General features: G+C 40.5%; 2 protein-coding genes across 3 annotated transcripts; one reads left to right on the top strand and one right to left on the bottom strand.

Moving 5' to 3' along the window:
- The first annotated feature begins 67 nt into the window (after positions 1-67).
- HSPB11 (heat shock protein family B (small) member 11) lies at positions 68-8,238 on the top strand. 2 transcript variants are annotated; one of them, XR_001861775.1, is made up of 5 exons: positions 68-265; positions 576-644; positions 5,900-5,943; positions 6,407-6,629; positions 7,725-8,238. XR_001861775.1 is itself a non-coding variant. In XM_008633052.2 (4 exons), exons 1-4 carry the CDS (start codon positions 106-108, stop codon positions 6,512-6,514), a joined length of 381 nt encoding a protein of 126 aa, XP_008631274.2. In that variant the 5' UTR covers positions 69-105; the 3' UTR covers positions 6,515-6,632. The 2 variants fall into 2 exon arrangements, 1 of the variants encoding a protein (XP_008631274.2); XM_008633052.2 differs by lacking the exon at positions 7,725-8,238 and having other exon boundaries at positions 69-265; positions 6,407-6,632.
- Positions 7,114-11,411, bottom strand: DIO1 (deiodinase, iodothyronine type I). Its single transcript, XM_008633051.2, has 4 exons — positions 11,081-11,411; positions 9,521-9,664; positions 8,259-8,458; positions 7,114-7,781 (listed from the first exon to the last, which is right to left on the bottom strand). The coding sequence occupies exons 1-4, from the start codon at positions 11,409-11,411 to the stop codon at positions 7,716-7,718; spliced, it is 741 nt and encodes a 246-aa protein (XP_008631273.2). The 3' UTR covers positions 7,114-7,715.
- Between the last annotated feature and the right edge of the window lie 1,098 nt (positions 11,412-12,509).

Raw genomic sequence — 12,509 nt, 5'->3', positions numbered from 1 at the left:
CTCCCTCTCCTTCCCTTCTTCCCCACCGTCTTTTTCCACCCCTCTCCTTTCCCTTTCCTCTCTTCCTTTCCCGTCCATATTTTTCTGTGATAAATTTAATTCAAGATGGTTATAGATGGAAAGCTGCAGTTGAGGGTTTTGTCCTGTTCTCTCCACAGAAGTTCCAAAACATTTTGGACGACAACAGGCATGTTCCCACAGGAATTGATTATTGGTTTTCCCAAATGTGTAAAAATCAGCAAAGTCGCCATCCAGTGTTATTTGGGTAAGACTTTGTGTCTTACAGTAGGTAATACGTGCTATATTAAAGTGTGTGTCTGTGCCTTAATGAAAGCTCCCACAGTAGTCTCATAGTCTGTAAGCAGCCACTTTTAACAGATTCATAAACATTTAACTTCACATAAAGATTCATTTTCACAAACCAGTTGTCCTTCATGTCCACAATCTCCATAGCTTAGAGAAGAAATAAATTAGTGCTTTGAAAGTGCTTTGTGGATGTAAAGTAATAGAATAAATACAGTTATCAATAAAGAATCAGAACTTGTGTTGATATTTCAAATTTATATATATTTTAGTGCGGACCTTAAGGATTGAAAGAAGCACATCTAAGGACCCTGTGGGTTTTGAACAGTGCATTGAAAAAGGTAAGACTCCTGAGTTTGTGTGTTTTTGTGGTAACAATGTTGGTCTTTTTCAAAGAATCACTGTAACCCCTCATATATTTTTATGTAGGATTTTGCTTCCTCTCTTCTTGAAGAATAGAAATAAAGCAGGCCATCTTAGGGAGGCTGGGAGTAGAAGAAACCTGTGTATTGCACAAATACACTATTTAACTAACTTTGTATTTCACTGTTGAGCAGGCCTGTACCATTGCTATCAACACAAGAACAAGAAGAGCCTCATAAAAAATATATGAAACTTTTATCTGACCCTTGAAGATATGCACTATCAGATGATTATGTTTTGAATTTTGTTAAAGGGAACTTTGTTGAGATTTTTGTATGCAAACAATGCATTGGAGTTTTTTTTCCCTTGGCAATTATTATATCTCAAGATATTTTCAAAATAATTTTTGACTCTTAAAAAAGATCTTTAAGTTTACATATCTTTTATCTGATCTGAAAAGAAAGCTATTTATATTGACTAAGTGATTTAAATATGTACTAGTTTGTAAGCAAACCAGAGGAAGATCACAAGTCAGAATTACAATTTAATAGGAAAATTAAAAGAAATGAAGACAATAGCACAAGAACACTGACAGAGTCAGGATGCAGCCTGACACCCTGTTAGGCAGGGTGGTGGTAGCAATCCAGATGAAGTCCTACTGAAGCAGTGATCCTGTAGAAACAGTTTGGTCTTCACCTGAAGGTGCAGTGCTAGCTCTGGGAATCCAGGAGTTAAGGGCTGCTTGTGCTTTGTTCCAAACCCCAGATTAGATCCAGGTGGGGATACTTGGCTCCTCCCCCTGGGTGGAGCATCTAACAATGGCTTGACGTAATTCTGTGAGTCACGTGGTGGGTCCTTGATTGCCCATTAAACAGAGATAACACCTGGAGGGAGTTACCAAGGATGAGTCATGGTAGGAGATAACGAGCACTGCCCCACCTGCTTTAACAGCTCCTCAAGATTTAATACTAGCATTTCTTACAGTGCTAGTCCTTGCCAGTTTGCACACTCTCATCTTTCTCTCTTGTCTGCTTTCTCAGGAATGATCTTGTCTTTCTTTCTGTGTAAGGATATCTCTATCACTTTCCTTTTATTGGGCCAGAGGTCAGCATTTGGGAGGTTTTTCTACCTTTTTGTCCTTTAATATTTTATAATCTCAGCTAGCAAATTGCCTTTCATTCCAATTATAATATAACTAACTGCTCTGAAAAAATCCAGTCTGGATTGCCCCCATTCCGTACTCCGGGAAAAATCCAGTCCGGGTTTTCCCCTGAATCCATTCCATACTCTGGGAAAAATCCAGTCCGGGTTTTCTCCCGAATCCATTCCGTACTCTGGGAAAAATCCAGTCCGGGTTTTCTCCCGAATCCATTCCGTACTCCGGGAAAAATCCAGTCCGGGTTTTCCCCTGAATCCATTCCGTACTCTGGGAAAAATCCAGTCCGGGTTTTCTCCCGAATCCATTCCGTACTCCGGGAAAAATCCAGTCCGGGTTTTCCCCTGAATCCATTCCGTACTCCGGGAAAAATCCAGTCCGGGTTTTCCCCTGAATCCATTCCGTACTCCGGGAAAAATCCAGTCCGGGTTTTCTCCCGAATCCATTCCGTACTGCGGGAAAAATCCAGTCCGGGTTTTCCCCTGAATCCATTCCGTACTCCGGGAAAAATCCAGTCCGGGTTTTCCCCTGAATTCCAGACCCAAAACTCAGAAGCCTCCGCAGGAACTCACGGGATAGCGCACGTGATTAGCAGGGGATGACGTCACAGAAAAGGCTTTGTACTGTGGTGTGGGAAAAGCAAGTGCTAGGAAGAATGGTGCAGATGAACTAAGGTCAATTGGAAGGTACTCAGTCCCTTCCGGAAGGTGTTAACTTGCTGCTTGAAGCACTTTTCTCCCCCCCTTTTTTCCTCCTACCATTTTGCATATCCCAACCATTCATTGTTCTAGATAATGGAATAATTGCTGGGCTTTACTTCAGAGTGACAGTTTTATAAAAACAAGCACAAATGTAGGTCTTTCGAAGCCAAAGAGAAAACAGGTTTCCTGAAACAAGTCAACACCACATCCCACTGTCAAACGTGGGGCAGGATGTGACAAGGGAGCTTTATTTTTTGTTTTCTTATAAAGGGCAGTCATGCCATTTATAATAATTGTAAAGTCTAAATCAAAACACCAGTTACACCTGTCTTGTTTTAACAATTCTCTTGTTATGATCATGCTTGATAATGATGGCTCAGCTTAAGGGAAAAGTTCAGGTTTTCTTAATCCATTTTTTTTAACTAGAAATGTTTGTACCCTGTAAGGATATTTCTATCCCAATTACAGGTGGACTTCTTGTATAAGGCAGTGTAGTTTAATCAAATAGGGAAGTGGATAAGAAAAAGATTAAAGTTACAATGTTGGATGCATATATATATATATATATATATATACACACATTTAATCTTTAGGGACCAGCCTGTATGGATAGTATAGAAAAATAAATATTTTTTGTTTGGTTGTAGTTTTTTTTCCTGTGAAAATCAATGGTTCTGTACAGACAAATGATATACCTTAAAAGAAAAACAGCATTAACTCCGCAGTTGCATTTGGTCTGAAAGCAACCTAGTACGTGGAACACTGAATTTGTCAAGACATTCTGACAGGTCTCACCAAAAGCCCAGTATAAGCTTTACTAGTTTGGCCCATTTAATTGAAAATGGGCTTGGAAAAGGTCATAGGGAATTAGAGGTTACAGAACAAATAATCAAACCAATTAGCTATAACTTGAATCTCTTGAGCTGCCTTAAAGAGAAAGCAGACCTGACCTTGTCAAAGAGAGAAGGATATTAAAACTGCATACCAAGAAGTAATCCAGAAAGCTTAATACAAATATGTACAATATTGTAGAAGTTTGGGTTTTGTTGTTGCCATTTTGGGTTTTTTGGTGGGTTTGTTTTGTTTTGTTTTGTTTTTAAAGACCAAAAGTACTAAGCCCCTCCTACCTAACATTTTGATACTCCTGTACTAAGCTCTCTATCTATTTTAGAGGTTTCTGATTCACAGTGAAGGATGCTTATTTATATTGTGATGTGAGACTTTATATTAAAGTCTCAGGATCTGATCCTTCTTACATGCTATATTGTAAATTAGAAATAACTCCATTGAACTTAATTAAATGTCAGTGTAAAAGTGATATAACAGGAAAAACAGGGCATGAATGCCCATATTAATTTTGATTAAAATAATCCATTCTGGGAAATCTGAAAATGTACAGCAAGTTTTTAAATGCTTTTTCTCTTCATGTATGTTGACATAAAATTCTTGTAATTCTGGTATCAGTTAGCCATTTTGCTGAATTTTATAACATTTTGAATGACAATACAAAATTGCCTCGATGAAACTTGAAGCTATCCATGTTGTATCCATTTTTTTGTTTTCTTTAGTACTGAGCTAAAAGGGTTTCTATTATTTCCTAAAAGAATTGTTATTTTTTAAATTTTATTTTTGCTAATTTGCAGACACAGATAAATGTCTGGTCAAGATCTGAAGGAGGATCAGACTAACAAAATTAATATGGGTTGTACTTCTTTTTTAATTTATTAAAGGATTGTCAGAGGGACACTTGGTTCAGATAAGCCCCCTGAAGATTATCACAAGTTTGGCCCCTTGGCTCTCTTGACTTCTCTGCTTCTCTCATTGGCCAATATTTTTAGAATGGGTTCTACACCTTCTTCACTAACTTTAAAAATTTGTTTCCCAGTGTCTACAATTAACATTTTCACATGAGGGCATGCTTTGAATGATGATTTGCATTTAGTTCTTAGAGATTACTTTAGTCTGAGAAAGATGGATACCAAAAGTTTAAACTACTCTCTCAGCCAAGATTATTATGCTCCACTGCCCCAGCTAGAGGCTGTGTAATTCATACCAGCTCAGGATTTGGGCTCCATTGCCCTAAAGCTGTTAGGAAACTAGAATTCAGTGTGTGGAAGGGTTTGCTGCTGAGAAAGGGATTCTTCTGCTGGACTAGAAGGCAGAGAAGCTGCAAGGTTGGATGCCTCCCTAAACAAAGGAAAACTGGCATGTTTTGCTTAATAGGAAATCACAGATAAACTTATTTTAAAAATTGCAAATTACAGTCAAAGGATGACAGTTAGACAATCCATGTGTTTTTCTAAAAACAACCTAACTTCAAATAAACAGGAGCCTTTACTATCTGATACAAAATTATCACTTTGCCACACCTTTTCTTTCACACTTAGCAAAAGAGAAGAAAACTTGAAAATAAATTCTTGAATTATTAAAAATCCAACCAAATATTCCATATCTGCAATGAGGTGTAATGAAAGTTATATAGAAAACACAGTTTATTTTCAGAAACTATTATAGACCATAATAACATTCTTTGAAACCATCTCTTTGCATTCATTTTAAAACTGATTTCAACAAAGGATCTCACTGCAGGTCCTGCTTAATATCATTCAGTCATTCTGTTCATATTCCTCAGAAACATAGAATTTAATTTTCTTTTATCTCTAACATGAGTAGCATGGTAAGATCACAAGCTGAATAGATCTTGAAATGTTATTTTAGTAGGCTGTAGGAAGTTTATAAATTTAGCATTGCTGTGAAACATATTCCAGTGGTCTGTTTTTTTCCAGGACTGCTCAACATACCACACAGTTGTCTTACAACTTTGCTAGATTGCTGATTCTGAAAAGTCTGTATTTTTGAAGTAATTTCTGGCCCTGAAGAAGTTACCCTTTGTTACCTTCAACTCATCAACTGCTCTCTCATATGACATCCAAAAGTGTGGCTTGATGATTATTTTATTAGACATTAATGTAACGGTCATGTTTAAGTGAATGTTGGGAACACTGCTAGTTTCTGCAGCACTTTGGAGAGTAAAATGCTGTATAAGGGCTAAAAGCACTACTTGTGCACTTCATGTTCCAAAAATTAAAACCAGGCTTACATAGTGTAATAGAGTGCCATTTCCTGCATTGTTTGGTTTGGGGATTGGCTTTCTCTAGTGCCTCTTGGGTGACCTTTTATAACACGGTAATGAGTAGGGTATATATACACACAGTGGGATATTGCAAAAAAGTATTCTCTTGAATCACCTTGTGAAAATAAAAAAGAACAATGTCTATGTGCAGTGTAAATTCATAGTATTTGAACTCTGGGTCAGTGAAAACTTCACAGCATTGCACATTATTCTTTGTTATTTACCTTAAAATATATTTTCTAGATTTGCAACACACAGAAGGACAGCTCCAAATGGAAGAATTTCCAGTGAGTATTTAGAGTGTACATCAGTAGTGGTTCATGATATGGGATGTCTGGACTAAGTGGGGAGAAACCATAAAAGAACCCAAACATGTCTTTATTTACAATTATTGCTCAGTTGGTGTTAAAGAGAGGAATTTGTAGATTGTGGTGTGAAACTGCACTTCCCAGCTGCTCCTCTATAGATTATGCTATGAAATTGCACCTGCCTAGTGCTCCTGACAATGTGCAAGGGCCCTTTCCAGAAGTGTGCTAATCTTCCCTCCTTCAATTGCTGCCTTTAAGGCTGCAGAATTCAGGAGGTGATAGGAGTTTTTTGAATTGCAGGTCAAAGAGTTTGATTTATGTGCAGTTCAAAATCAGACACCAAAATATCCAGATCCTTGTGTCCAACAAACTTCTGCAAATGTGGTTTGGTATTTTTGTTACTACAGAGAATGCAATAACATTATTTTTATTCCTTCTGCAGCTTCCTGAGTTCCAAGCCACTTACTTGCGTTTTGTCATCAAATCTGCCTTTGATCATTTTGTGTCAGTGCATCGGGTGATGGCAGAGGGAACGGCAGAGAACACTTGAGTCCAGCTGAAATTTGGGCCTCCATTTAATTTTTTTATAAGGAAGTTACATTTTGATAGCTGCACTGCAGAGCATGTTTATTATTAGACCCTTGTATTAAAGTGGTTTTTTGAAGGTATGGATGTGGTATGTATTCCTTGCTGGTTTAATGTATGGAATAGAATAGGAGAATATAGAATCATTTAGGTTGGAAAAGACTGTTAAGATCGTCAAGTCCAACCACAACGCAGGGCTGTTGTTAATTGTAGTAACAGCTTTCTCATTTTGTAACCTAAACTGTCAGCCTAGAACACTTGAGCATAACTGAGTCCATTTAAGTTAGTATGTTTATATCAGGCTTTCATAATACATGAATTAAAACTCGATTTCCTGTAAAATGCTTCCCTTGTGCTCTGAGGTAAATAGAAAAGAAGTGTGAACTACGCAAGTGGGATGTATTACCTCCTACTGTCAAACAAATCCTTCAAAGGTCCTTAAATTGGTAACTTTCTGATCAGCTCAAACTCAGAGATTATTAGAATGAATATAAATATCTGCTAATGCTTAGAAATAACCTGGGGAGAGAGGCAGGGCAGGGAGGGAAATAAACTGAAGCCATATGAAGTGCTTTGATAGACTTTTAATAATTGTAGCTCAATCCCTTGTTTCTATAAATATTTTCTACAATCAGGTCACAGCCGCCGGTGCTTTATGCTGGGACCATCATAACAAATACTTATGGAAACAGATGTTGATAGAGATTGTCTTGCTCAGAAGCCTCCTGAAGTCAGTGAAAGGGAACATTTTAAATATACAAGTGCAATGTGTCTAGTAATGTGAAATCAGTTGCTTTGCATGCCAGTAGCCTCTTGCAAATGTCACCACCCTGAAGTTTGTCCTGCAGGATATTCCTTGCAAGTGTAAATGTTGGTATCCAGAGCTCAGTGGACCCAGCTCCCACATTACTGCATGTGGTATAAGAGTAGTAAGTTACTACAGAACAGAAATTGGTGTTGCAAGGATGACACTTGAAAGCCTCTAGACAGACATAATGGACCTCATTACAGATGCTCCTTAGATGCCCATAAAGCATTCTTTTTTTTCTTCTTGTCTCTATGGCTGTTTTTTAATTCTTTTTTTATTCCTTAGTCTTATGTTTGTGAAAAATTATTCTTGAACTTCTTTATCCAAATAATCTTTACTCCGAAGTCCTCTTCTTTCTCTATTTCAGTTTTTCCAGGATGGCACGTATCTCCTGGGGGTGGTAATTCCAAGGCCCCACTCCTCCCTGCAAAGGCAATAAAATGACACAGTGATGCTCAGGCAGACAGAGCAGAAGTCCTTCAGAGCACAGCAGCTGCACCAGAACTGTGGGCAGGTGTGCCTGGGCTCCCTTTCCACTGGAGCCATCCCTGGGAGATGATTATGCACTGGTTACACCCTGCTGTGTCACTGGGACAGAGCCAGTGTCTGGATCCTGCAGGTGGGAAGTGTTCCTGGATCTCACAGCTTAGATGTACCTCGGGTTAGTAGTGAGCCAAAAGATAAATGTTTGAGTAAGACTGGGGTGTACATCAAATATGTACATTATAAAGGCTCAGACTGGTTGTGCTGCATGTTCATTTCTCTCCACAGTTACAGTGCATTGTGAAATGTTTAGCTCTCAAACAGAATGAAATACTGACTGTTAAATGTAAAGCAGTCTCAAGTTACCTTGAAATTTTAAAATCTCTATATTCTGCTCATTGCTGTGGATATTTTTTACCTTGTAGATGACCTTCCCTCCTTGGAGCAGGTAGAGTCGTTCTGGCAGCGCAGCATATTTTGAACTGCTCAGGTTTTCCATGGTGTCTAAAACCACTGGACATAGAGGGTGATTTTTCTGAAGAAATTGGGCTGCAATTTTTCGATCTTCAAGGCTTCTGTGATTTTTAATAACAACATTGTTTTTAAAAGCCCATCCATCTAAAACAAATGAGGGAGGGATTTAGCAAGGAACATTTTGAATAGGTGCAAGGGTGGAGATATACTGTGTGTCATATCCCAAAACTAGGTTAAAAGAATCTTGCAGTTTATTCTTAATACCAAAACCTGCCATGAAATGAAAGACTAGGGGAGCACTAGAGCTTTTCTAATAAGTGGTCCCAAGATCTACTTTTTTTTCCTTTTCATTTCATCAAACTGTATTTTCCCCTTGCCCCGGATTCAGAAATATTTGATGGATTTTAGCTGAAATTTTCCCACATAAATCGACCATAGAAATACACCAGGAGGGGAATATATGTTCTATTTGGGCAAGCTTTGTCAGTGTTGTTCATTCTACTTGATTGTACTCATTAAGCCTATAAACCAAAATTATAGGTCTGTGAGAAGTTAAACACATGAGCCAGGACACACCTTTGTTTTTCAGAACTATGCAAACAAACATTTACACACAACTCTTCCTAATAAAGTAAAAACTAGTTAAAAGGGTTTGATGACTGACTTAGTCATTACCTGATTCTCAGCTGCTGAAAATGACATATTGCTAGAAAACTATAAATGTTAGGTTTTAGAAAAACATTTAATCCTGGGATAAAAGCAGTGCCAATGTGTTACTTAGAATCCAGCGTAGATAAACAAGGGTGCATTGTTGGCTTGCTAAATTTTTCAAATTGGAGTCTGTGTCTTGTCCTTGCAAAATGTTAAAAACTAGGCTATTTTTCTGTTAACACATAACATGCTGGCATTGTACACTTAACTTTTGTTCTATGAAATGTCTTTTCTTCCTCTTTCCAAAAGGAGCTGCACTAACACTTAGATGCAATTTTTAAAACATATAACTCTGTCCTTCACAGAAGTCAGATGTGTGAGTAAAATCTTAGGAGAATTAGGGACACAAACTGGGCCCTCGATGTGGTGTTGCCACTTGATTTGAAGGTTTCTCTCCTGTTTTCAGCCCCCTCCTTTGCTAACACGCTTTTTTTTTCTAGAGGAAATGACACATCTGAAGCTGTGGTTGGCATCACTGTGATGTTTGTACTGTACCTACTGCGTGAGCTTCCTCAATGTAGATGATAAGGAAATCTGCTACTGAGCTGAAATCTTTGATGAGCTTGTTGAACTCATCAAATTTTAACATAAATGAAGGTCAGGTGCAACTTCCAAAATTCAGGATTAAAGGTCGGTTATCTGGGGAAAAAAAAAAAAAAAAATTGTGGTTAAGCGAAGGGAAGAAGGACAGAACTAAATACACTGAACTGAGCCTCTGGTGCAGAGATTCCTGGGCAACACTAAGTCACTGATTCCATAAACCTCTCCTAGGTCATTAAAATCAGCAGCAGAACCTCTGCATCTCTGCAAAGCAGGCTTAAAGGTGCTTTTCCTAGCCTGGCTCTGATCTGTGCCGCATCCAGCAAGGAGCCCTGCCCAGTACAGGCAGCAGGCACCCTGCAGTCACACAGCTTCTCTTTTCCTCATCACAAGGGCCAATTTTCAAGCTACCAACGTTTTTGGGATAGGGAACTGATCCAAAATCTCAGCCTCCCAGGGATCTTTAGTATGGAGCAACTTCAAAAATACTAAACATGGCCTTCTGCAAGGTTATCCAGGGACAGTGGTTCAGGGGTGGGCATTAAGGACAGAGTCCCAGTGCCTTTTCATGTCCAGATTTTTTTAGATGTGTCAGTTCAAGCTGAGCTGAGGGGAAGCTGCAGACTTTTCAGTCATGCATCACAGGCTTTCATGCTTTCAATGTATTTCTGCAATTTCCTGTCCAAACAGAACTCTGGTTATATATTATTATTAAACTAACCTTACACTGGCAAAAGTATCTGCAGTTGCTTACAAATTGACACAGTATTGTGTTGGTGTTGGCATCTGTTTGCAAGACCTTGATGTAAGAGAGCTTGCAGGATTTTTAAGCACCTCTTTTAGTCTGGTTATGCTAAATTACATGAAATTTGTTCAAGATCTTTCTGGCTGGGGTTAACTTAAAAGCTGCTGCTAACACAGATCCACATCCTAAAGAATTAAATAACAGTGGTACCTTCATGTAGATCTGTGTATCTCTCTTCCATTTTGCGTCCCATCTCCTACATAAATATCTCTATATAATTAGGAAAGCAGAGTGAGAGAAGGATGTAATTCCTCCCATGGGGATGGAGGCTGCAGCTTAATTATTAATTCCATGTTCTGCTGAGATCTCAGTGGGAGGCAGTGGACAAAGTACAAAGCAGCTACTTCTGCTTTATTCCCAGCCACTTTGGATCTGGAAAAACCCACCCTGTGCTTTCTAGGCTTTAGGCTGGCTAAGGGAGTTGGTGTGGAATTTTCTGTATGGACAGGGAACGACAGCCAACACTTGTGAATCATTGCAAACGGTTCAATTCTGGGCCTTCTCTCCTGAAAGCAAATTATTACCTTGGCTTTCAGCAGAAAATCAAGAGGCAGCTGGAGTAAATGTGCTGCATCTTCTCCATGAAGTGAGTGCTGGTGGTGTGCACGTGATGCACTCAGGTGCCAGCTGCCTGTCCCTGTTCCCTCAGCAGAATCTCCTCATTTATGCTCTCAGCAAACCAAACCCAGCTACACGGCTCAAGTACTGACCTGCCATGAAATCCAGGAGGTGACGAACTTCCCCGCCGAGGGTCACCACCGGCGTGTTGGGTGCTGGGTGTCCCTCATGGGCTTCATCCTCCAGCCTCTTCCACTTCACCTTCAGCACAAACAGCAAATACTTGAAGCTGAAAAAGGTTGGGCCCCAGTTTTCGTAGCTGAACTTTGGATTCTGGTTCATTCTGCTCTTCTCGCCCATCTTTAGGATGTACCTTTTCATGGCGTTAGGGAACAGTATCATCAGTGTTTTGCCAACAACAACAGACAGAGTAACCTGCAGAAGAATCAGGATTTTCTGTAGGAATACCCTGGGGCCAAACATCGTGGTGGAGAGGTCTGGCTGCTCCCGATGGGAGCACAATGCGAGGTAGGGGCAAAGGTAGAGGGTGAGGGGGAGGGAAAACGTTCACGTGTTTGGTTGAGTTTCTGCCTTGCCTTGCACACTGTCCCCTGCCTGCACTTCAGTCGCTGTGTGAGCAAGGATCCTGTCAGCTGTGCTCCCTCCAGCTGCACCAAAAGGCATCCTCTGCAGCCAGGGTGGATGTGTGGTGCTCACTGCAGAGCTGTGAGGCTCATCCACAAATGTGGTCTGTGTTTTACTAATGAGAGGAGCGGGATCAGGGTGTTCTCCCCGAATCCCGGACTAAAGACTAAGGTGCTGATGCTTGAGGCCTTGGGGTGATGCAGATGCTGTGCAAACAGTGTCCTGCTCCTCCTGCTCTGCCTGGTCTGGGGCTCTGCTGCACTCCAGGGTTTGGCATTTTGGGGCTGAAAGATAAAAAAACCCCAACAAACAAACAAACAAACAAACAACTCCATTATATATAATAGCCAGCTGGCCCCCAGCAAAGGAAGGATGTGGATCCGTTGGGAGTGAGGCCTCGAGAGGCCACCAAGATCAGCGGGATGGAGCAGGAAATGCAGGGACAACTGGGATTGTTCAGCCTGGAGAAGGCTTTGTGGTGACCTAATTGTGGCCTTCTGGCACCTGAAGGGAGACAGGACAGATGGAGAGAGGCCATTGGCACGGGCCTGGAGTGACAGGTCAAGGGGAAATGCTTCAAACAAAGAGAGAGCAGGTTCAGATTAAGTATGAAGAAGAAATTCTTTCCTGTGAGGGTGGTGAGGCCCTGGCACAGGGTGCCCAGAGGAGCTGTGGCTGCCCCATCCCCAGCAGTGTCCAAGGCCAGGTTGGACGGGGCTTGGAGCAACCCGGTCTGGTGGGAGGTGTCCACCACGGCAGGGGATGAACGGGATGATCTTTAATGTCCCTTCCAACCCAAAGCATTCCGCGACTCTCTGATAAAACTCTCAGTTATCAGAACATGCAGTGTACGTAGATGTATAAGCGTATGCTTAGCTACAGCCCCAGTGTGTATTTGTGCACAGACGGTGGCACGCAGCAGCAGCACCAGCCCCC

The sequence above is a fragment of the Corvus brachyrhynchos genome, unplaced genomic scaffold (assembly GCF_000691975.1).
Source record: "Corvus brachyrhynchos isolate BGI_N302 unplaced genomic scaffold, ASM69197v1 scaffold34, whole genome shotgun sequence".
NCBI lineage: Eukaryota > Metazoa > Chordata > Aves > Passeriformes > Corvidae > Corvus > Corvus brachyrhynchos.
Note: the sequence above shows the minus strand (reverse complement) of the source record. Positions and strands in the feature narration are given on the sequence as shown.